This window comes from Panulirus ornatus, chromosome 17, assembly GCF_036320965.1.
Source record: "Panulirus ornatus isolate Po-2019 chromosome 17, ASM3632096v1, whole genome shotgun sequence".
Lineage (NCBI taxonomy): Eukaryota > Metazoa > Arthropoda > Malacostraca > Decapoda > Palinuridae > Panulirus > Panulirus ornatus.
In genome coordinates, this window is record NC_092240.1 from 83,349 (window position 1) to 108,291 (window position 24,943).

The 24,943-nt window shown below is 40.0% G+C and overlaps 1 protein-coding gene across 1 annotated transcript in view; it reads left to right on the plus strand.

Annotated features, from left to right (window-relative positions):
• The window catches only part of LOC139754491 (uncharacterized), a 159,805-nt gene that overhangs the window by 48,619 nt on the left and 86,243 nt on the right, over nucleotides 1-24,943 (plus strand). The window contains exon 2 of the mRNA XM_071671756.1: nucleotides 14,159-14,192. Coding sequence (XP_071527857.1) covers nucleotides 14,159-14,192 — 34 coding nt within the window. The remainder of the gene's footprint in view (nucleotides 1-14,158; nucleotides 14,193-24,943) is intronic.

A 24,943-nucleotide genomic window follows, 5' to 3' on the forward strand; every position in this document is an offset into this window, starting at 1 on the left:
ATCATCCCTGGGGATAGGGGTGAAAGAATACTTCCCACGTATTCCTCGCGTGTCGTAGAAAGCGACGAGAGGGGACGGGAGCGGGGGGCCGGAAATCCTCCCCTCCTTGTATTAACTTTCTAAAATGGGAAACAGAAGAAGGAGTCACGCGGGGAGTGCTCATCCTCCTCGAAGGCTCAGAGTGGGGTGCGTAAATGTGTGTGGATGTAACCAAGATGTGAAAAAAGGAGAGATAGGTAGTATGTTTGAGGAAAGGAACCTGGATGTTTTGGCTCTGAGTGAAACGAAGCTCAAGGGTAAAGGGGAAGAGTGGTTTGGGAATGTCTGGGGAGTAAAGTCAGGGGTTAGTGAGAGGACAAGAGCAGGGGAAGGAGTAGCAATACTCCTGAAACAGGAGTTGTGGGAGTATGTGTTAGAATGTAAGAAAGTAAATTCTCGATTAATATGGGTAAAACTGAAAGTTGATGGAGAGAGGTGGGTGATTATTGGTGTATATGCACCTGGGCATGAGAGGAAAGATCATGAGAGGCAAGTGTTTTGGGAGCAGCTGAATGAGTGTGTTGTGGTTTTGATGCACGAGACCGGGTTATAGTGATGGGTGATTTGAATGCAAAGGTGAGTAATGTGGCAGTTGAGGGAATAATTGGTATACATGGGGTGTTCAGTGTTGTAAATGGAAATGGTGAAGAGCTTGTAGATTTATGTGCTGAAAAAGGACTGATGATTGGGAATACCTGGTTTAAAAAGCGAGATATACATAAGTATACGTATGTAAGTAGGAGAGATGGCCAGAGAGCGTTATTGGATTACGTGTTAATTCACAGGCGCGCGAAAGAGAGACTTTTGGATGTTAATGTGCTGAGAGGTGCAACTGGAGGGATGTCTGATCATTATCTTGTGGAGGCTAAGGTGAAGATTTGTATGGGTTTTCAGAAAAGAAGAGTGAATGTTGGGGTGAAGAGGGTGGTGAGAGTAAGTGAGCTTGGGAAGGAGACCTGTGTGAGGAAGTACCAGGAGAGACTGAGTACAGAATGGAAGAAGGTGAGAACAGTGGAAGTAAGGGGAGTGGGGGAGGAATGGGATGTATTTAGGGAATCAGTGATGGATTGCGCAAAAGATGCTTGTGGCATGAGAAGAGTGGGAGGTGGGTTGATTAGAAAAGGTAGTGAGTGGTGGGATGAAGAAGTAAGAGTATTAGTGAAAAAAAAGAGAGAGACATTTGGACGATTTTTGCAGGGAAAAAATGCAATTAAGTGGGAGATATATAAAAGAAAGAGACAGGAGGTCAAGAGAAAGGTGCAAGAGGTGAAAAAAAGGGCAAATGAGAGTTGGGTTGAGAGAGTATCATTAAATTTTAGGGAGAATAAAAAGATGTTCTGGAAGGAGGTAAATAAAGTGCGTAAGACAAGGGAGCAAATGGGAACTTCAGTGAAGGGCGCAAATGGGGAGGTGATAACAAGTAGTGGTGATGTGAGAAGGAGATGGAGTGAGTACTTTGAAGGTTTGTTGAATGTGTTTGATGATACAGTGGCAGATATAGGGTGTTTTGGTCGAGGTGGTGTGCAAAGTGAGAGGGTTAGGGAAAATGATTTGGTAAACAGAGAAGAGGTAGTGAAAGCTTTGCGGAAGATGAAAGCCGGCAAGGCAGCAGGTTTGGATGGTATTGCAGTGGAATTTATTAAAAAAAGGGGGTGACTGTATTGTTGACTGGTTGGTAAGGTTATTTAATGTATGTATGACTCATGGTGAGGTGCCTGAGGATTGGCGGAATGCGTGCATAGTGCCATTGTACAAAGGCAAGGGGATAAGAGTGAGTGTTCAAATTACAGAGGTATAAGTTTGTTGAGTGTTCCTGGTAAATTATATGGGAGGGTATTGATTGAGAGGGTGAAGGCATGTACAGAGCATCAGATTGGGGAAGAGCAGTGTGGTTTCAGAAGTGGTAGAGGATGTGTGGATCAGGTGTTTGCTTTGAAGAATATATATGAAAAATACTTAGAAAAGCAAATGGATTTGTATGTAGCATTTATGGATCTAGAGAAGGCATATGATAGAGTTAATAGAGATGCTCTGTGGAAGGTATTAAGAATATATGGTGTGGGAGGAAAGTTGTTAGAAGCAGTGAAAAGTTTTTATCGAGGATGTAAGGCATGTGTACGTGTAGGAAGAGAGGAAAGTGATTGGTTCTCAGTGAATGTAGGTTTGCGGCAGGGGTGTGTGATGTCTCCATGGTTGTTTAATTTGTTTATGGATGGGGTTGTTAGGGAGGTAAATGCAAGAGTTTTGGAAAGAGGGGCAAGTATGAAGTCTGTTGGGGATGAGAGAGTTTGGGAAGTGAGTCAGTTGTTGTTCGCTGATGATACAGCGATGGTGGCTGATTCATGTGAGAAACTGCAGAAGCTGGTGACTGAGTTTGGTAAAGTGTATGGAAGAAGAAAGTTAAGAGTAAATGTGAATAAGAGCAAGGTTATTAGGTACAGTAGGGTTGAGGGTCAAGTCAATTGGGAGGTGAGTTTGAATGGAGAAAAACTGGAGGAAGTGAAGTGTTTTAGATATCTGGGAGTGGATCTGGCAGCGGATGGAACCATGGAAGCGGAAGTGGATCATAGGGTGGGGGAGGGGGCGAAAATTCTGGGGGCCTTAAAGAATTTGTGGAAGTCGAGAACATTATCTCGGAAAGCAGAAATGGGTATGTTTGAAGGAATAGTGGTTCCAACAATGTTGTATGGTTGCGAGGCGTGGACTATTGATAGAGTTGTGCGCAGGAGGATGGATGTGCTGGAAATGAGATGTTTGAGGACAATGTGTGGTGTGAGGTGGTTTGATCGAGTGAGTAACGTAAGGGTAAGAGAGATGTGTGGAAATTAAAAGAGCGTGGTTGAGAGAGCAGAAGAGGGTGTTTTGAAATGGTTTGGGCACATGGAGAGAATGAGTGAGGAAAGATTGACCAAGAGGATATATGTGCCGGTGGTGGAGGGAACGAGGAGAAGTGGGAGACCAAATTGGAGGTGGAAAGATGGAGTGAAAAAGATTTTGTGTGATCGGGGCCTGAACATGCTGAAGGGAAAAAAAGAGGGCAAGGAATAGAGTGAATTGGATCGATGTGGTATACCGGGGTTGACGTGCTGTCAGTGGATTGAATAAGGGCATGTGAAGCGTCTGGGGTAAACCATGGAAAGCTGTGTAGGTATGTATATTTGCGTGTGTGGACGTGTATGTATATACATGTGTATGAGTGTGGGTTGGTCCATTTCTTTCGTCTGTTTCCTTGCGCTACCTCGTAAACGCGGGAGACAGCGACAAAGCAAAAAAAAAAAAAATATATATATACATATATATATATATATATATATATATATATATATATATATATATATATATATATATATATATATATATATATATATATATATATATATATATATATATATATATTTATATATTATTTGCCTCCCACACCATATATTCTTAATACCTTCCACAGAGCATCTCTATCAACTCTATCATATGCCTTCTCCAGATCCATAAATGCTACATAGAAATCCATTTGCTTTTCTAAGTATTTCTCACATACATTCTTCAAAGCAAACACCTGATCCACACATCCTCTACCACTTCTGAAACCACACTGCTCTTCCCCAATCTGATGCTCTGTACATGCCTTCACCCTCTCAATCAATACCCTCCCATATAATTTACCAGGAACACTCAACAAACTTATACCTCTGTAATTTGAGCACTCACTCTTATCCCCTTTGCCTTTGTACAATGGCACTATGCACGCATTCCGCCAATCCTCAGGCACCTCACCATGAGTCATACATACATTAAATAACCTTACCAACCAGTCAACAATACAGTCACCCCCTTTTTTAATAAATTCCACTGCAATACCATCCAAACCTGCTGCCTTGCCGGCTTTCATCTTCCGCAAAGCTTTCACTACCTCTTCTCTGTTTACCAAATCATTTTCCCTAACCCTCTCACTTTGCACACCACCTCGACCAAAACACCCTATATCTGCCACTCTATCATCAAACACATTCAACAAACCTTCGAAATACTCACTCCATCTCCTTCTCACATCACCACTACTTGTTATCACCTCCCCATTTGCGCCCTTCACTGAAGTGTGATGTCTCCATGGTTGTTTAATTTGTTTATGGATGGGGTTGTTAGGGAGGTAAATGCAAGAGTTTTGGAAAGAGGGGCAAGTATGAAGTCTGTTGGGGATGAGAGAGCTTGGGAAGTGAGTCAGTTGTTGTTCGCTGATGACACAGCGCTGGTGGCTGATTCATGTGAGAAACTGCAGAAGCTGGTGACTGAGTTTGGTAAAGTGTGTGGAAGAAGAAAGTTAAGAGTAAATGTGAATAAGAGCAAGGTTATTAGGTACAGTAGGGTTGAGGGTCAAGTCAATTGGGAGGTGAGTTTGAATGGAGAAAAACTGGAGGAAGTGAAGTGTTTTAGATATCTGGGAGTGGATCTGGCAGCGGATGGAACCATGGAAGCGGAAGTGGATCATAGGGTGGGGGAGGGGGCGAAAATTCTGGGGGCCTTGAAGAATGTGTGGAAGTCGAGAACATTATCTCGGAAAGGAAAAATGGGTATGTTTGAAGGAATAGTGGTTCCAACAATGTTGTATGGCTGCGAGGCGTGGGCTATGGATAGAGTTGTGCGCAGGAGGATGGATGTGCTGGAAATGAGATGTTTGAGGACAATGTGTGGTGTGAGGTGGTTTGATCGAGTGAGTAACGTAAGGGTAAGAGAGTTGTGTGGAAATAAAAAGAGCGTGGTTGAGAGAGCAGAAGAGGGTGTTTAGAAGTGGTTTGGGCACATGGAGAGGATGAGTGAGGAAAGATTGACCAAGAGGATATATGTGTCGGAGGTGGAGGGAACAAGGAGAAGAGGGAGACCAAATTGGAGGTGGAAAGATGGAGTGAAAAAGATTTTGTGTGATCGGGGCCTGAACATGCAGGAGGGTGAAAGGAGGGCAAGGAACAGAGTGAATTGGAGCGATGTGGTATACCGGGGCTGACCTGCTGTCAGTGGATTGAATCAAGGCATGTGAAGCGTCTGGGGTAAACCATGGAAAGCTGTGTAGGTATGTATATTTGCGTGTGTGGACGTATGTATATACATGTGTATGGGGGTGGGTTGGGCCATTTCTTTCGTCTGTTTCCTTGCGCTACCTCGCAAACGCGGGAGACAGCGACAAAGTATGGTAAAAAAAAAATATATATATATATATATATTTATATATATATATCACACACCCCTGCCGCAAACCTACATTCACTGAGAACCAATCACTTTCCTCTCTTCCTACATGTACACATGCCTTACATCCTCGATAAAAACTTTTCACTGCTTCTAACAACTTTCCTCCCACACCGTATATTCTTAATACCTTCCACAGAGCATCTCTATCAACTCTATCATATGCCTTCGCCAGATCCATAAATGCTACATACAAATCCATTTGCTTTTCTCAGTATTTCTCACATACATCCTTCAAAGCAAACACCTGATCCGGATAATAGAAGATTCAGTGATATCTCTCGTGGTAATAGAGTTAATAACTGGGATGGCATTACTCCAGTCAATTCAATGATCATAGTCTTTAACGTGATTAAACAAGGCATTTGATTCTTGTTCCGTGCTTATACTATATTTATGTTATTTAAGTCTAACAGAAAGATTTTTACCAGTTTGTCCAACATAAAACCTATCACAATTTCTTCATGGCACTCTATAGATGCAACCAGGAGAATTTTCTGGTGAGTTCCTGATTAAGATATTCTTTATAGTATTATTGTTGCTGAAGGCAATATTTACATTAAAGGATTTCAGCAACAGCAAAGTGAAATTATTATTAAAAGGGAGAACTAAAAGATTCTTGTTGTCAATGGGAGGTTTGGGCTCAACTTTATAAAATGATTTCTTCGCTAACTTAAGGGATTTATCAATGAAAGATCTAGGGTACCTTAACTTAGATCAAATAGAATATATCTTCTCAAGCTCATCATCAATAAACTCTGGACTGCAAATACGTAATGCCCTAAGGAAAATAGATTGAAATGAGGATAATTCAACTCCGTCCTGTTGAGATGAGTAATAATGGATATATGAACATACATTGGTAGGTTCTCTGTATATGCTAAACTTAAACTTGTTTCCTTGCCTATGGAACATACAATCTAAAAATGGTAACATACCATTATTTTCATTGTCTTCAGTGAATTTGATGGAAGGTACTAAATTTTTGAGTAAGGGGAAAAATATTTGTAAATTTTCATATGTTGGCCTAACACAAAGAACATCATCTACATACCTAAACCATATTGTACTAGAAGATAAGATATCTTTTAGTGACTTTGTTTCAAAAAATTCTATATAAAGATTACTAAGTACAGGTGAAAGAGGGTTACCCATTGCCATACCAAATTTTTGAGCATGATTATCTCCATTGAATTGAAATACACAGTCTTTTATACACAATTTCGTAAGTTCAATCAAAACAGACTTTATAACAGGTAAATGAATATCATCCAATGAATATTCTAAAAGGTCATCAACTGGAACTTTTGTGAAAAGTGAGGAAACATCAAAGCTAACAAGTTTGAAATCAAAATTAACATTGATAATGTTAAGCTTGTCAACTAAATCTACATTGTTCATGATATTAAAACTTGATATCTTATCCACTAAAGGGCTTAATAAAGAAACTAACCATTTTAACAATCTATATGTGATGGAGCATACTGAACTCACTATAGGTTTTGATGGAAAGTTTTGTTTATGTGTTTTGATAAGTTCATACATATATGGCAATGAAGGGGACAAAGATGATAAACTTTTGATAAGGGAACCATTACCTTTCAACAACAACTTCAGTTCTTTATTGAAATGGGAATCAACTGCTTCTAGGGGATTCTTACTGTGTTTAGAATATGTTGTGTCATCATTCAAAATATCATTCATTTTAGATAAATAATTACGTTTGTCCATAATCACAACAGCGTTAGCCTTATCCGCTTTAGTAATATGTATATCATTGTCTTTTTTTAAGGTGTTAATAGATCTTATGAATCTTTTAGGGCAATTAGGTTCCACTGGTTTTGACAAATTGGCATATACTAAACCCTCACAGATATTAATTTCATCATTAGATAAATTTCTGTATTTCTCTAAATTGCAAAAAGACTGTGACATCAACATAGCTGGCTTCCCTGTTAGATCCTTATCTAGTTGCTTAATGGATAGTTTTATCACAAAAGTAGGGTTTGTGTTCTTAGTCCAGTCACTATTTTTGATAATATGGTCCAAATTACAATTTAGTTTCATTTGTAGCCTATTACGTTCATTTCTTAATCTATTATAGCAATAGTCCAACATCCGGTTCTTCCAGTTCTCGGTATTGCCATTTGAAAGGCACTTTTCTTCTCTCTTGTAATACGAAAAGCCTCCTCCATTTCAGTCTTCTTTAATTCAATGTGTTTCTTTAAAATGATGTTTTGGAATTGGTCAAATGGTCTACCAGACAGCTGCAACAATCGTTGAGGTAGGACAGATCTTGGCATCACTTGTTCATCAAGGCATTTCCTAAGGAATCCAAATCTTAACTTCAGTTGGTGGGCCAAGATTAACGATTTGGAGAAAGCAATAACGAAAGGAGAAAGTCCAGGACAGCTTGTAGAGAACTAATAGAAGAGCCGCGCGGAATCCATGTTGGAAAGGATCACAATTTTGCGCATTATCAAGTATAACCTTAAGAGTCCACAGGGAAAATAAAACACGGTAAGTTCCCAAGTGCACTTTCGTGTGATAATCACATCATCAGGGGAGACACAAGAGAGAAATATAACAGTCAGTTGATATACAACGAAGAAATGTAGTTAACGCCATTTGGTAAACATGCGATTGTCCAAGACAGACAACGAGCGTATCATAAACTTACTATTTTACAAATTTTATCAACAATGAAGTTATACAGTTTGTATAAACCATCACGAATCTTAAGATTACAGTACTTTGTGTATTTAATGATAGAAGATTCAATGATATTTTTCGTGGAAATAGAGTTAGAGTTAATAACTGAGATAGCATTACTCCAGTCAATAAAATGATAATAGTTTTTAAACGTTATCAAACAAGGCATTTGATTCTTGTACCGTTCTTATACTATATCTATGTTGCTTACGTCTAACACAAAGATCCTTACCAGTCTGTCCAACATAAAACTTATTACAATTTCTACGTGGCACTTTATAGATGCACCCAGGAGAATTTTTTGGTGAATTCCTGATTAAGATATTCTTTATAGTATTATTGTTGCTGAAGGCAACATTTACATTAAAGGCTTTAAGCAACATGGGAAATAAAGTAATATTATTCAATAAAAGGGAGAACTAAAGAATTTTTGGTGTCAATGGGAGGTTTGGGCTCAACTCTATAAAATGATTTCTTTGCCAACTTAAATGTTGCCTTTAGCAACAATAACACTATAAAGAATATCTTAATCAGGAATTCACCAGAAAATTCTCCTGGGTGCATCTGTGAAGCGCCATGTGGAAATTGTGATGGGTTTTATGTTGGACAGACTGTAATGGATCTTTCTATTAGACTTAAACAACATAAATATAGTATAAGGACAAGAATCAAATGCTTTGTTTAATAACGTTTAAAAACTATGATCATTGTATTGACTGGAGAAATACCATCTCAGTTATTAACTCAAACTCTATTACCACGAGAAATATCATTCAATCTTCTATCATTAGATACACAAAGAATTATAATCTTAATATCAGTGATTGTTTATACAAATTGGATAACTTTATTGTTGATAAGATTTGTAAAATAGTATGTTTATGATACGCTCGTTGTCTGTCTTCGACAATCGCATGTTTACCAAATGGCGTCCTAGCTACGTTTCTTCGTTGCATATCAACTGACTGTAATATTTCCCTCGTGTGTCTCCCCTGATGATGTGATTATCACACGAAAGTGCACTTGGGAACTTATCAGCGCTGGTGGTTGATTCATGTGAGAAACTGCAGAAGCTGGTGACTGAGTTTGGCAAAGTGTGTGAAAGAAGAAAGCTGAGAGTAAATGTGAATAAGAGCAAGGTTATTAGGTACAGTAGGGTTGAGGGACAAGTCAACTGGGAGGTAAGTTTGAATGGAGAAAAACCGGAGGAAGTGAAGTGTTTTAGATATCTGGGAGTGGATTTGGCAGCGGATGGAACCATGGAAGCGGAAGTGAATCATAGGGTGGGGGAGGGGGCGAAAGTTCTGGGAGCTTTGAAGAATGTGTGGAAGTCGAGAACATCATCTTGGAAAGCAAAAATGGGTATGTTTGAAGGAATAGTGGTTCCAACAATGTTATATGGTTGCGAGGCGTAGGCTGTGGATAGAGTTGTGCGGAGAAGGGTGGATGTGCTGGAAGTGAGATGTTTGAAGATGATATGTGGTGTGAGGTGGTTTGATCGTGTAAGTAATGAAAGGGTAAGAGAGATGTGTGGTAATAAAAAGAGTGTGGTTGAGAGAGCAGAGGAGGGTGTTTTGAAATGGTTTGGGCACATGGAGAGAATGAGTGAGGAAAGATTGACCAAGAGAATATATGTGTCAGAGGTGTAGGGAACAAGAAGTGGGAGACCAAACTGGATGTGGAAAGATGAAGTGAAAAAAAATTTAAATGATTGGGGCCTGAGCATGCAGAAGGGTGAAAGGCGGGCAAGGAATAGAGTGAATTGGAACGATGTGGTATACCGGGTTCGACGTGCTATTAATGGATTGAGCCAGGTAACGTGCAGCGTCTGGGGTAAACCATGGAAAGTTCTGTGGGGCCTGTATGTGGAAAGGGAGCTGTGGTTTCGGTGCATTATTACATGACAGCTAGAGACTGAGTGTAAAGGAATGCCCCTTTGTTGTCTTTTCCTAGCGCTACCTCAAAATCTTTTTCACTCAATCCTTCCATCTTAGATCTTCCTACTGTCGTTGTTCCCTTCACCTCTGACATATATATTTTCTGTCAACCTTTCCTTACTCATTCACTTCACATGTTCAAACCATTTCAACACACCGAAAGGAAACTAGACCAATGGAACTGACTGAAGACGCTCATCTAAAACAGTTAATTGCAAAACGAACTAGAGGTAAAATCATTCTTGATCTTGCCTTCAACAGTGATACAAACTTAATCAACTCCTGCAAAGTCGGCGAAAGTTTTGTCAAACAGTGATCGCAGTTTGATTAGATATGAGATGAATTTAGATCATGAAATACATGATAACGAACTCTTGATCCCAGATTATAGGCGAGCAAATTCTGGAAACATTACACACAAAATTCTCAGTACCAATTGGACAAAAATTGACGTCCACACAGTTGAAAAAATGTGGAATACTTCTAGAAACTCTACTCGAGATTGAAAACCAACATATTCCACGAATTGAAAAGAGAACTTGCAATATTTCAAAACATTATGGATTAGTAGGAAAATAGAAGGACTAATTCACCAAAAGAAGAAAATATAAAAGAAATTCAAATCAATGGGAACCGATGAAAATCATCAAGAATTAATCAAAATTCAAAGAGATCGTAGGGTCATAGGACAGAGTAAGCTCAAGGAAGAAGAAAAAATTTCCTTGAAAGTTGAAAATAATCCCAAGAAATTTTACAAATATTTAAGAAAAAGGAAGAGAGTAAGAAAAGGAATTGGACCATCACGAAACGAACAGACACACACATACCTTTCCATGGTTTACCCAAGACGCTTCACATGCCATGGTTCAGTTCGACGCCGGTATACCACATCGTTCCAGTTAACTATTCCCTACACGCCTGTCACCCTCCTGTATGTTCAGGCCCCGACCGCTCAAAATCTTTTTCACTCCATCCTTCCTCCTCCAATTTGGTCTCCTACTTCTCCTTGTTCCCTCCACCTCTGACACATATATCCTCTTTGTCAACTTTTCCTCACTCATTTTCTCTATATGGCCAAACCATTTTGACACACCCTCTTCTGCTCTCTCAACCACACACTTTTTATTTCCACACATCTCTCACCCTTTCATCACTTACTCGAATCGATCAAACTACCTCACACCACATATTGTCCTCAAACATTTCATTTACAACACGTCCACCCTCCTCCGTAGAACCCTGTCTATAGCCCATGCCTCGCAACCATATAACATTATTGAAACAACTATTCCTTCAAACATACCTATTTTTGCTCTCTGAGATAACGGTCTCTCCTTCCACACATTCTTCATCGCTCCTAGAACCTTCGACCCCTCCATCGCACAGTGGCTCACTTCCGCTTCCATGGTTCCGTCCGCTGCTAAGTCCACTCCCAGATATCTAAAACACTTCACTTCCTCCAAGTTTTCTCCATTTAAACTTACGTCCCATTTAACTTGCCCCTCAACCCTACTGAACCTAATAACCTTGCTCTTAATTACATATACTCTAAACTTTCTCCTTTCACGCATATTTTCCAAACTCAGCCACCAGCCTCTGCAGTTGCTCACATTAATCAGTCACTAGAGCTGTATCATCTCTCCAAAACTTTTGCATTTACCTCTCTAGCCACCCAATCCATAAACAAATTCAACAAACATGGGGACATCACACACCCCTGCCGCAAATCGACATTCACTGGGAACCGATCACTCTTCTGTCTTCCTACTTGCACATATGCCTTACCTCCTTGCCAAAAATTTTTCACTGCTTCTAGCAAATTAAGTCCCCCACCATATACTCTTAAAACCTTCCACAAAGCATTTCTGTCAACCTTATCATATGCCTTCTCCAGATCCATAAATATCTACATACAAATCTATCTGTTTTTCTAAGTATTTCTTACATACATTCTTCTAAGCAAACACCTGATTCACACATCCTCTACCATTTCTGGAAACACACTACTCTTCCTTAGTATAATGCTCTGTACATGTCTTCACCCTCTCAGTCAATGTTCTCCCATATGATTTCTCAGCAATTCTCAACAAACTTATATCTCTGTAGTTTGAACACTCAACTTTATCCCCTTTGCCTTTGTACGATGGAACTATGCCTGCATTCCGCCAATCCTTAGGTACTTCACCATGGTCCATACGTACACTGAATGTTCTTACCAACCAATCAACAACACTGTCACCCCCCTTTTTTAATAATCACACTGCAGTACCATCCAAACCCGCCGCCTTGCCGGATTTCATCTTCTGCAAAGCTTTTACTACCTCTTCTCAGTTTACCAAACCATTCTCCCTGACCCTCTCACTTCGCACACTATCCCAACCAAAAACATCCTATATCTGCCACTCTATCATCAAACACATTCAACAAACCTTCAAAATACTCACTCTATCTCCTTCCCACTTCATCACTCCCTGTCATCACCTCCCCACTTGCTCCCTTCACCGATGTTCCCATTTGTTCTCTTGTCTTACGTACGTTATTTACCTCCATCCAAAACATCTTTTTAATCTCCCTGAAATGTAATGATGGTCTCTCGCCCCAACACTCATTTGCCCTCTTTTTTTAATCCTTGCACCTTTCTCTCGACCTCCTGCCACTTTCTTTTATACATTTCCCCGTCATTTGCACTACTTCCCTGTAAGTATCGTCCAAACACCTCTCTTTTTTCTTTCACTAACAACTTTACTTCTTCATCCCACCATTCATTACCCATTCTAATCTGCCCACCTCCCACCTCCCTCATGCCACATGTATCTTTTGCGCAAGCCATCACTGCTTCCCTTAATAAATCCCATTCCTCGCCTACTCCCCTCACGTCATTTGCTCTCACCTTTTGCCATTATACGCTCAATCTATCCAGGTACTTCCACACAAAAGTCTCCTTTCTAAGCTCACTTACTCTCACCACTCTCTTCTCCTCAACATTTTCTCTTCTTTTTTGAAATGCTCTACAAATTTGCACCTTCGCCTTCACAAAATAGTGATAAGACATCCCTCCAGCTGCCCCTCTCAACTCATTAACATCTAAAAGTCTCTCTTTTACTCGCCTATCAATTAACCCGTAATTGAGTGATGCCCTTTGACTATTTCTCCTACTCTCATATGTATACTTATGTATAAATCTCTTTTTAAACCAGGTATTCCCAATCACCAGTCCTTTTTCAGCATACAAATCTACAAGCTCTTCATCATTTCTATTTACAACACTGAACACCCCATGTACGTCAGTATACCCTCAACTGCCACATTACTCACCTTTGCATTTGAATAGCCCATCACTATAACTCGGTCTCGTGCATCAAAGCTGCTAACACACTCACTCAGCTGCTCCCAAAACACTTGCCTCTCGTGATCTTTCTTCTCATGACCAGGTGCATAGGTACCAATAATCACCCATCTCTCTTCATCCACTTTCAGTTTTACCTATATGAATCTAGAATTTACTTTCTTGCACTCTATCACAAACTTCCAAAATTCCTGCTTCAGGAGTAGTTCTACTCCTTCCTTAACTCTTGTCCTCTCACCAACCCCTGAATTTACTCCCAAGACTTTCCCAAACTACTGTATTTTGTCTCCTCCCCATCCCACCTCAGTGATGTTGGGTCTGTAGCGTCTTCCACAATGAAACAGTTCTGAGTTCGTCATTTGGCTCGCCACATATCCTTAGTTCATCATCTTTAACTCTGCCCACTTTGCTTGATGGACTATTCATATGACGAAGAATTTGCTCATGACAAATTAATGAAATAATCTCATTCCTCCTGCCTTCTTCACAATATTTCCTTTAGTGTTTCCTTGTTCATTATTTCTTATCTATACTCATTCTTTAATCTCAAATTATATATATGCTGGCTTGCTGAAGTGTTGCCTATGTGTTTGTCACAGCATATGTCGAAGCTCCTTTTGTATGTGTGTGCGTGTGTGTGTGTGTGTGTGTGTGTGTGTGTGTGTGTGTGTGTGTGTGTGTGTGTGTTTGTGTGTGTTTGTATGTGTGTGTGTGTGTGTGTGTGTGTGTGTGTGTGTGTGTGTGTGTGTGTGTGTGTGTGTGTGTGTGCATACACTTGTGTCAGTAAGAAATTTACCTTCTCAATTGGTAAACACAATCTTGTGTTATGTTTTATGATATTCTTACTCCTGACATATGGCAATTATATTTTTTTGTTTCTTTCCAGAGTGAACCACAAGCACAGCGGTACAGCATCGAAGGTTAGTAAGTGTGAGAAGTTTGGTAGATGCGTACCCCCTCGGAGAACTCTTCCAATTTATTTTCCTTTCTCCAACTGCTCTTTCCCTGACACAAGCCATCCTCTTCCCTCATCCCTGCAAGTGTAAGCTTTCCACTCACAGGTTCCGCAGTGCTTTCCCTTTACTTGTCGTCACCTTCTCTTCATATGATCTGTTCCCTGCAAAGTCTCACGTCAGTCATACTCTTCCACTACCGCAACAGTTTCTCCTCCACGGTCCATTTCCTTCACTGGTCTTTTTATCATGGCCCATTCCTTAATAAAATCATTCGTATCCTTTAATTGTCTTGCCTTTCAAGGTTATGACTCTCGCCTAGCAAAACCTCACCTTCCTGAATCCCTCCCTTACCACGAATTTATTTCTACTATTACGTCCATTTTCCTGAAACTATGCCTACCGTTCTTGAGTTTTCTCCTGCCACAATTCATCCCCAGCTGTAGCTCTCACTTGCCACTAAACTCTAGATTTTCTTACTCTAGCGATACATTAGTCATCTACACTTTTACTGTCGTCATCTATCCCATGTTCAGCCCACCTTAAACAGTACCCGTGCAGACATATCCATTGACATGCCGTAATAATCCACACATATCTGTTTAAACGGTGCTCTAGTTGAATCTAACAGAAATTAATCACAGTAACAGCTTTGTACCACTTTGAGGCTTGGGGAGAGAGCCGAGTATTCAGTGTGTGGCGGATGGGAAGGATTGGGAAGTGAGTCAGCTGTTGTTTGCTGGTGATACTAAACTGGTTGCAAAATTCAGGTGAGAAACTGCAGAAGTTGGTGACAGTTTAGGCGAGAGTGTGAAAAGAAGATGAGAGTGAATGTAAATAACAGCAAGATTAGTAGGTTTAGAAGGGGTGAGGGACAGTTTAGTTAGGGGTGTGAATCTGAAGAGGAAAAAAATTGAAGGAAGTGAAGTGTTCTAAATACCTGAAAGCGGAAGTAAGTGATATGGTGGGGAAGGGGTGAGGGATCAAGTAGCAAACAAATATTAGTGGAAAGAAAGAACATGATCTGGGATAGCAAAAATGAGTATGTTTGAAGCAATAGTAGTTCCAAACTCATATGGATGCGAGTCATGAACTATAGAGAGAGCTGTGCGGAGGAGGATGGAAGTGTTGGAAATGAAATGTTTGAGGACAATATGTGCTGTGAGGTGTTTTGATCTAGTAATTAATGAAAGAATAAGAGAGTAATGTGGTAACAAAAAAGTGTGTGAGAGAGCAGATGAAGAAATGCTGATATGATTCAAACATGAGGAGAGAGTGATTGAGGAAAGGTTCACAAAGAAGATATAGGTGTCAGAGGTGGAGGGAACAAGGAGAACAAGGACACCAAATTGGAGATGGAAGGATAAAGGTAGAGATTTCGAGCGATCGAGGCCTGAACATGCAGGAGAGTAAAAGGAGTGCACGGGATAAGATGAACTGAAACGATGTGGCATACTGAGGTCAACGTACAGTCAGTGGACTGAACCAAGGCGTGCGAATCGTTCGGGGTATACAGTAGAGAGGACTGATGCATGGTTGTGGATAGGGAGCTATGGTTTCGGTGCATTACACATGCCAGCTAGAGAATGGATGTGAGCGGATGTGGCTTTCCTCGCCTGTTCCTGGAGCTACATCGCAAACGCAGGAAACGAATTTCAGGTCAGAAGTGGTAGAGGATGTGTGGATCAGGAGTTTGCTTTGAAGAATGTATGAAAAAAATATTTAGAAAAACAAATGAGTTTGTACGTAGCATTTATGGATCTGGAGAAGGCATATGATAGAGTTGATACAGATGCTCTGAGAAAGGTATTAGGAATATATGGTGTGGGAGGCAAGTTGTTAAAAGCAATGAAAAGTTCTTATCGAGGATGTAAGGCATATGTACGAGTAGGAAGAGAGGAAAGTGATTGGTTCTCAATGAATGTCGGTTTGCGGCATGGGTGTGTGATGTCTCCATGGTTGTTTAATTTGTTTATGGATGGGGTTGTTAGGGAGGTGGATGCAAGAGTTTTGGAGAGAGGGGCAAGTACGCAGTCTGTCATGGATGAAAGGGCTTGGGAAGGGAGTCAGTTGTTGTTCGCTGATGATACAGCTCGGGTGACTGAATTTGGTAAAGTGTGTGAAAGAAGAAAGCTGAGAGCAAATGTGAATAAAAGCAAGGTTATTAGGTACAGTAGGGTTGAGGGACAAGTCAATTGTAGGTAAGTTTGAATGGAGAAAAACTGGAGGAAGTGAGGTGTTTTAGATATCTGGAAGTGGATTTGGCAGCGGATGGAACCATGGAAGCGGAAGTGTTTCACAGGGTGGTGGAGGGGGCGAAAGTTATGGGAGCGTTGAAAAATGTGTGGAAGGAGAGAACATTATCTCAGAAAGCAATAATGGGTATGTTTGAAGGGATAGTGGTTCCAACAATGTTATATGGTTGCGAGGCGTGGGCTATAGATAGGGTTGTGCGGAGGAGGGTGGATGTGTTGGAAATGAGATGTTTGAGGACAATGTGTGGTGTGAGGTGGTTTGATCGAGTAAGTAATGAAAGGGTGAAAGAGATGTGTGGTAATAATAAGAATGTGGTTGAGAGAGCAGAAGAGGGTGTTTTGAAATGGCTTCGTCACATGGAGAGAATGAATGAGGAAAGATTGACAAAGAGGATATATGTGTCAGAGTTGGGGGGAATGAGGAGAAGTGGGAGACCAGTCTGGAGGTGGAAGGATGGAGTGAAAAAGATTTTGAGCGATCAGGGCCTGAACATGCAAGCAACAATTTGAACTGCTTTGCTTCTAGTTACTGACCCTCGGTTACTCGTTTGGTCTCGGAGCAAGTGATCTAAGTTAATATCTTGCTATGTTGAATAAAATGTAACCGTCTCTTTATTTTTTACATTGTGCAGTCTGTGCTTGTGAGACCCTCGTATGCAAGTTGAATATTTCAGTTGCCCAGCTTTAACAGACTAGAGTTCAAGGAGCTGTCTATTCCTACGTACCGTCTGTTTGGTGATTCTGTTAATTCTGATTTCACGTGTAGCATACATTAATCATTACTGCTAAGTTATTTGTATTAGCTGGATAAGAATTATTGGTCTTATTCTACTTTATGTTGTCTATTCTATGTAGTGATTGATGATTCTAGGATGATAGACTGAGTAACCTGACGGTGATCTTTTCGTAATTCATTTATTCACTCACTTATTCGTGTATTTCATTCATTGCTTCATTAGTTGTTCATGTGTAGCGTAATATAAGACTAAACTTTTCATTGTGTATTGATATATGCCATCATACTGTCTAACATGTTGTGTGTTACCATCACATTTCGACTAACACCTCGTAACAGCGATGTTCACTGGAGTTGCAAGATCAGATACTCTGGCGGAGAGACATTTGAGCTATAATGCATTTAACTTTCGTATATATTCTATAACAAAAGAGATTTGCGAAATAAAGTGATTTAGATTGAAGCAAATGAAATTACATGATATTTCTGTCTCTTTACAGTAATCATGATTTATTTGCCATTTGTACAAAATCTCGGAAACTAGTATGTCAGATATAGCAAAGTTTCCCACATTAAGGACTGCTAAGGTTTAAATATAGACGAAACTTGCTTATCCAATCCTCTAGCTGAATTTCATGTTTCCCACTGAACCATGAAATTCATACATCTCTAAGCATCACTTTTCTGCAGAAATCCACCAAAAAGTAAAGTTTCACATCAGTAAAGGGAACAGAACACATTCCATCATGTTGGCTTCCTGCACAGTGGCCCCTAAACCTCTATCCATTCGCAAAAGCTTTCGCGACATATTCCAGTCGTCTTCCATGCAGCACTGTACTTAAAACTTTCGCGTCCATACGACCATTCTGGCTCAGTATCATTCCCATTTCAAATTCCTTCAAAACTTTCAGTTCTTTCCCTCTGTGTATGACATTACACTACACCGTCCATCTCTTACATACGCAAGAACCATGCTCAAATTTGCATGTATTCTTTAGAGCCTCCTTCAAGAAACCAACTACTGCCCTACTAGAATAAAGAAGAAGGGGCAGAAGGAGTTGAAGAAGAAGAAGAAGAAGAAGAAGAAGAAGAAGAAGAAGAAGAAGAAGAAGAAGAAGAAGAAGAAGAAGAAGAAGAAGAAGAAGAAGAAGATGAGGAAGAAGAAGAAGAAGAAGAAGAAGAAGAAGAAGAAGAAGAAGAAGAAGAAGAAGAAGAAGAAGAAGAATGGTTGTATACCACAATCTTGCAAAGTTACATTTATTTCAGATCACCGTTAGAGCGACCACTAACACAAGTGCTGCATCCATTACGTAATGCCAAAAGTTTTTTCTTACGAACCCTGATGAAGTTAATCTTACCAATGTCCTCTTCTGTTAGTTTTCTTACGTGCCATTTCTAGACAGAAAATGCGTAAACTTCTCAGTCTCAATGGATCTTAACACTACCCCGAGCCTGCCTTACTTCTTACACACAGTTCATTCAGTCTTTTACAGAAACGACCATAGACAACTCATGTATACTTAACACTTATGACAAGAGCGGAGGATCTCCGCCTCGTGTGATCACATACCCCTTTAAAAAGCGGTACAGTCATCGCATTCGTCCAATTACCCAATTACCGACCATCTACAATGCTGCTGCACACATGTTCCATATTCATCCGCCTGTTGTTTCACCTGAATTCTTCACAGTATTATCATATCAACTACACCTATTAATCCGTTTTTCAGACCCATTACATCAACAAAATATCTCCTCCAATTCCAACAAATCGCTACTGGCATCACCTACATCATCACCCGCCATCATTTACTCCTGGTAATTTCTCCGCCTTCCTCTTGGGAGTTTTGACCACTAATTGGTGTTCTTTGTCTACGACAACATCAATTTTTACAAAGACCTTAATATCTTTTGGCCTTTTTACCTTTCTCATTTGTTTCAAAATCTTATCAGTCACATTTCATAAATGAGTATTTTTGCAGTATCCACTTAGTTTTTTACTTTCTTATATCAGGTTTCAAATTCTTCACTTACTTTCATTAGCCTTTATTGTATAGCTATAATTACGCTTACTTTTTTCGTGTTGCATCTTCGTTCAGCAACATTTCTCTGCTATACCCTTTCCTACCATTACGGACAGACCACTGTTATAGTTTCTCATATTCATTCCTCAACTGCCTAAGTAAATCTTTTAACCGTAACATGCACTGTTGTTGACATTACATCCACTGGCTATTGAAGTTTCAAGTTTACTCTCTCCCTTCTTGACCTCAAAAGTCTGTCCTTGCTTTCTCTTCCCATTTCTATTCTGACGATACAAAGGTAACGAACATCAACCAATACATCATACATTTAGTCTCTTTTCAAGATAACACAATAAGGAACAGATGTAAACATGTTGACCTACCTCTACGTATGTCACATTCAGAGATGTATATCCATGTGCAGAAGGTTAGTTTTTGTGATACTGAGAATTACTATTGATGACCATTGTCATCTGGTCTTTCCAGTTATGTTTCCTTCCCTATCTTAATCATCCATCTAGATCCCTTAGTATAATGAACTTTTCTTATGGACGGATACATTTGAATGCTCTACATTTTTTTTGTCAGTATAATTAACTTTTTTCTTACAACTGTTACATAAGGCATAAGCAGGTAGTGTACTCATATTTCTATTTCAACTTTTTCTTTTCTTTTCTTTCCTACAATTTGCGTAATATCACAAATTATGAGACTATCTACTACTCTACATGCCATGCACAAACCGTGTCCCATACATTTTGCAAAACCATGCACACCCTGAACCATACATGATCCTGCATTTTCCACTCAATTTAAACAAAAGTTTAACAAAAGTTTCTCTCTCTCTCTCTCTCTCTCTCTCTCTCTCTCTCTCTCTCTCTCTCTCTCTCTCTCTCTCTCTCTCTCTCTCTCTCTCTCTCTCTCTCTCTCTCTCTCTCTCTCTCTCTCTCCTACATTCAATCACATGTGTGTCAAAGCTAAACTTCCTGAAACTGTGCAACAATACCATTAGCCAATTGCAGAGGAGGGTGTGCTGAAATGGTTTGGACATGCGGAGAAAATGAGTTACAAAGATACACAGACCACACAGACCCAAGGTCCAAGCGAGGTGGTTTGGTTTTAACACTGCTTAAAGGAAGAAGAAAAAATAAGTCCCCCTAAAAGCAGAAGTAAAAGATAGCAAAGTAAAGGCTCTCTCCCCATCCTTCACTCCCTTCGGCACACGCCGGACGGAAAACAGGTAGAATAAAGTATTTTGCAGGATTAATATGCCTGAAGGAAATTTCTGTGGGAAAGTCATAAGGTAAAATGAACATGAATTTGTCATGCTTTCCAATACCAACCCCATGTATCACTTCACTTTTTTCTTATATAGGGAACTCTAAAGGCAAATTTGAGTTCCAGCCTCTCGACTTACCATACCTATATTATCCCTGATGAGGAATGATACAGTGGTTTTTACTTACTGTCTCACAGCAGGTGATGGGTTAATTAATGTTGGTACATTACTGCAGCATGTCCAGGCAGAGATCAGTGGTTGAAAATTTAGCATGATATACCACTGCGTTATGACTGATTGAATGAATCATTCAGTACCGGAGAGTGACAAGTGGTGATCAAGCCTAATTTTGAAGATACTAAGGGCGTTGCTTAGAACAACATTTTTAGGGAGCTTATTCCATGTTGGTAAAGAAATATTACAAACAGTCCAGATTTAACTGATGACCTCTAAGTTTTAGTCCACTTCCTCTCGTCGGTAATGCTGGCGATACTATAGAGAAATTTTCGTTATCGACGTTGCTGAATCTTTTAAGTATTTTAAAGCATTCTTTTAATTTACCACGGAGGCGCTTCTTGCTTGGGGAGAACAAGTATAATTCTCGCAGTCTTTCCTCATATGGGTTGTTACGCAAGAAGGAATCAATTTAGCTGCACTTCGCTGCACTGCTTCCAATCTAAAAATATCCTTGCTTAAGCTGGGGCTAAAACTGCACTGCATATTCGAGGTGTGGTTTAACTAGATTTAGGTATAGAGGTAATATTACATCTTGCTTTCGTGGGTTATGTTTCTGTTAATGAATTATATCATCCTATTTGTTTTCTTGGCAACTTCATGTGCAATGCTAGGGGAATTTGAAGTTATTTGAGACAGTGACCCCAAGATCTATCACACTGGGGTGTCTTTTATCTTGTAGCTCATCAGATCATAATGACTTTTGGTGTTGAGGTTTCCTACTTGTAACAGCTGATATTTTTTTTTTTCTTTTTTTTTGTCGCTGTCTCCCGCGTTTGCGAGGTAGCGCAAGGAAACAGACGAAAGAAATGGCCCAACCCACCCCCATACACATGTATATACATACGTCCACACACGCAAATATACATACCTACACAGCTTTCCATGGTTTACCCCAGACGCCTCACATGCCCCGATTCAATCCACTGACAGCACGTCAACCCCGGTATACCACATCGCTCCAATTCACTCTATTCTTGCCCTCCTTTCACCCTCCTGCATGTTCAGGCCCCGATCACACAAAATCTTTTTCACTCCATCTTTCCAACTCCAATTTGGTCTCCCTCTTCTCCTCGTTCCCTCCACCTCCGACACATATATCCTCTTGGTCAATCTTTCCTCACTCATTCTCTCCATGTGCCCAAACCATTTCAAAACACCCTCTTCTGCTCTCTCAACCACGCTCTTTTTATTTCCACACATCTCTCTTACCCTTACGTTACTTACTCGATCAAACCACCTCACACCACACATTGTCCTCAAACATCTCATTTCCAGCACATCCATCCTCCTGCGCACAACTCTATCCATAGCCCACGCCTCGCAACCATACAACATTGTTGGAACCACTATTCCTTCAAACTTACCCATTTTTGCTTTCCGAGATAATGTTCTCGACTTCCACACATTCTTCAAGGCTCCCAGAATTTTCGCCCCCTCCCCCACCCTATGATCCACTTCCGCTTCCATGGTTCCATCCGCTGCCAGATCCACTCCCAGATATCTAAAACACTTCACTTCCTCCAGTTTTTCTCCATTCAAACTCACCTCCCAATTGACTTGACCCTCAACCCTACTGTACCTAATAACCTTGCTCTTATTCACATTTACTCTTAACTTTCTTCTTTCACACACTTTACCAAACTCAGTCACCAGCTTCTGCAGTTTCTCACATGAATCAGCCACCAGCGCTGTATCATCAGTGAACAACAACTGACTCACTTCCCAAGCTCTCTCATCCCCAACAGACTTCATACTTGCCCCTCTTTCCAAAACTCTTGCATTCACCTCCCTAACAGCTGATATTTATTGACGTTAAATAGCATTCGCCATTTACTAGACAATCCACCGATTTTATCTGATCCTTTTGTAATCTTGGCCTGTCTTGATCAGTTACTACTATGGTATTGCCGATTTTTGTGTCATCTGCAAAGTACAGGCCCAAGTACGGACCTAGGGGGGGACCCCACTAATAACGGGTGATCAAGGTGATGATTCACCATTCATTACCACTCTGTTTCCTGTCACGTAAATGGACTTCACTCCAATATTCTATGCCACCAATAATCCCCAAGGCCGGGACTTTCTGCATCAATTTAACGTGGCGGACTTTGTCGAATGCTTTAAGTCTAAGAATATTAAATCTATTTCTTTTGTTTTGTCGTGGACATTGAATAACCTATGTTAAGATTTTGGAAGATTTGTAAGGCATGATCAGCCCTTCTAAAATTACGCTGTGTATTATTGATCAGGCAGTGTTGTTCCAAGTAGATTACGATTTTATCTCTAATAATCGACTCCAAAAGTTTACATATAATTGATCTATGGCTATTAGGAAGGTAATTGCCAGGCAATTCGCGGCTTCCCCTTTCTGTATATAGGAGCGACGTCTGCGAATCTCCAGTCTTGTAAGACTTTTCTATCCTGGAGAGATTTATCGAAAATATAGGTTAAGGTTCCGGCAGTTTCCAGTTTGACGCTTTTGATTACTCATGGATAGATACAATCAGGGCCTGGGTTTTTATTAGTCTTAGACTTATCTATCTGTGATAGTGCTTCTTTAGGTGTAACGTTAAATTCTTGTATCGTGTGAGTGCTATTTATCACTGTCTCAAAATTCGTGTCGTTGCTTTCAAGTATAAGAATAGACTAAAAAACTTGTTTAGGGTAGTTGGGTTGCATTTATTGTCCAGAGTGAGTTCCAAATTCTCGTTGACTAATGCTCCTATTCCACTCCTTAAAATGTCTTATTATTGATATATCTATAAAATCTTTTAGGAATTCTATTACTATCTCCTGCAATTCTCACTTAGTATTCTCTCTTGGTTTGTTTGATAAGGCCTATCACGCGCCTTCTAATTGTTATATTGCGTTGTAATATTTGGGATACTGGTTTCTTAAGCTTATAGAGTTTATTTCTGTTCCGTATATCATTGCAATATCTAGTGAGTACCATTCAGGCTTGTTGTTGGCTGTATTGTTTCTGTTGTGCATGAGAATGAAAGCGACTTAGTGCATAGACTGACACTTAATGCTAGCCCATAATTCCCCTGGGCATGAACCAGCAAGAATAAGATTTTAAAGCGTCGCGCAGCACATTTGAATCCGCTCTTTTAAACAGAGGTTTAATAAATCTGGTTTTAGGAGAGTCGATTCTGATATTTACGTCGAACCTAACCATGTTAAGGTCCTGCGATGCAAAAACTAAATCAAATATGCTAGCTTCCCATGTCAGCTTAGTGAAATTTTAGTAGAAAAAAAATTGTCTTCAAACAAGTTGATAAGTCTAGCAGATTCGCATTCTACACCCAAGATAGTTTGCCTGTTGATTTCTAGAAGATTAAAATCCCGAAGAATGTTCGAGCCAATTTTTCTAAACTCTCGTATACATGACTGTGTCAATGTCTGCTGACTGGCTAGGCCGTCTATACTAGAAGTTTATGTAAAGTTTGGAAAACTTTATGCAAATCTGAACACATAAGTGTTCAACAGTGGCCAATGTTGCAGGTTTAATTTCGATTGGGTTTAGGCAATACTTTACATACAGTACAGTTCTGCCTTCTCCAACATCACCGTACATCACAAATAATTTGCAATCTGGTAGATTGTACTCACTAATCAGATCGTTGTTTTTCGTGTTCAGAAATATTTCTGTTGAACCAATGACATCAACGTGTTGACTATTTACCAAACAACGCAATTTCTGATGGATCTTACATTCATATAACGTCCCTTTAAATTCTTCGAGTAATTTCTGTATGAGGCTGGTGGCATGATTTGGCGAATAGCGATTTCTAGACCGAGAAGTTACAAGCCCCCATGACCCACCCTGTCGTCGTTGTCTGTTGGGGTGGGGAAGGGACAACTTCCCGTTAGACGTGGTCAACACACCGACCTCTACAGGCCCTCAATTTTTTTCCTTACAGCTGTTAGGTAATCTAATTCTGTAGATTTGATGGAAGGTACTGAATTGTTAGGAAAGGAGAGAAATGTTTGTCCCCTTACTTAATGATTTAGTACTTTCCATCAAATGTACCGTAGAAAATGAAAATAATGGTATGTTACCATTTTTTGATTACACGATCCATAGGCAAGTAAACAAGCTTAAGTTTAGCATATACAGAAAAGTTACCAATGTATGCTCATATATCCATTATTACTCATCTCAATATGACAGAGTTGAATTATCA